This window comes from Mirounga leonina, unplaced genomic scaffold (assembly GCF_011800145.1).
Source record: "Mirounga leonina isolate KUSES-001 unplaced genomic scaffold, KU_Mleo_1.0 Mir_204, whole genome shotgun sequence".
NCBI lineage: Eukaryota > Metazoa > Chordata > Mammalia > Carnivora > Phocidae > Mirounga > Mirounga leonina.
This window is the reverse complement of record NW_023270513.1, coordinates 22,643,279-22,644,472: the sequence shown is the minus strand read 5'-3', so window position 1 is coordinate 22,644,472 and position 1,194 is coordinate 22,643,279. Positions and strand designations below refer to the sequence as shown.

The 1,194-nt window shown below is 35.8% G+C and overlaps 1 protein-coding gene across 1 annotated transcript; it reads right to left on the bottom strand.

The window, feature by feature from the left end:
• Positions 1-372: 372 nt before the first annotated feature.
• LOC118025986 (SNRPN upstream reading frame protein-like) lies at positions 373-591 on the bottom strand. Its single transcript, XM_035028672.1, has one exon. It carries the CDS (start codon positions 589-591, stop codon positions 373-375), a length of 219 nt encoding a protein of 72 aa, XP_034884563.1.
• Positions 592-1,194: the final 603 nt, after the last annotated feature.

The following is a 1,194-nucleotide window of genomic DNA, read 5'->3' as shown; positions in this document are numbered from 1 at the left end:
GCATCATGAGAGAGTATAATACTGTGTATCACTAGCCTGGAAAAAGATCAACATTCAAAATTTTAAGTACAGTTTCTACTAAATAAGTATTGCTTTCACACCATCATAATATTAAAAAAATCATAAGTGAAATCATCATAAGTTGGGAACCATTTGTATTTTGATGAAGGTAATTCCTTGTTTTCAGATAATAAAAATGTCTGTGATCAGCACATATACCTCTAACAATGCTTAAAGAGAGCAATTAAATATTCTTAGTTACCTTTTTTCTCATGGGTAGCTTTATTACATTGTCAGCTGATTCAAATATATCAATACATTGTCAGCTGGCTTTACCCTTGGAATCAGCTACCTTAATATTCCAATACTGCTTTACCCACCTCTTGGTGTCTCAGTTAAGAATGCCTGTCTCAGGATTTCCACCTGGAAATATACCACAGGTGCTTGCTGTTGATGAGATCCCCTCAAGTACAGGTGACACTCTTGGTTTGTCAGTGAGACTGTCCTACTACATTTGACTTGGATTTCCAAATCTGGTATGTGGTAGTCTGTAGTCCATCTCAGGTATAAGTGGTCCCTGGCCCACTCCATCCAGCTGCTGACTGGTCCTCAGATCAGAGTGTCATCTCTAGTAGCTGCTCAACTCCCCTTAGTTACTGTATAAAGAGTAACACAGCAACAACAAATATGTGTTGATTAGATTATCAAAATAATTGTTGCCAATGTATATTACCCCATAGAGGGGAACAAATTTTTAAAAGTCACATCAAAGAGATTTTTCTTTGTCTAGTTTCCTAAATGTGTATAAGATACTGTATGATATAAATAAGGTCAAATGAAAATATAGCTAGATGTGGTTTTTTGTGGCCGTGAGGTGTTTGGTTGTTATTGGTTATCCTTTGAAACCAATTCTGTTTCTTGGGGTAGGAAATGTCTTAGGTATAATGCATTGCTAAATAATAAAACTAATACAATTTACTCTGACTAGCATCTCAATTCTTACAGCACCAGATTTGTAATATATGGAAGTCTATGATATGCTTGACAAGTGTCTTGGATCACAGGCAAACAAAGTAGTGTTCCATCATTTGCTGTTGAAATGCAGCAATACACCCTAAGTAAGAAGGGCTGTGAAAAGAACAACACGACTATTTCTATCATTCTGTAGGCAAAGCACAATAAGTGTTGATTAAT

Coding starts and splice junctions, on each gene's coding strand:
- LOC118025986 (XM_035028672.1), bottom strand. CDS start 591: ATGGAGTGGGCCAGGGACCACTTATACCTGAGATGGACTACAGACTAC.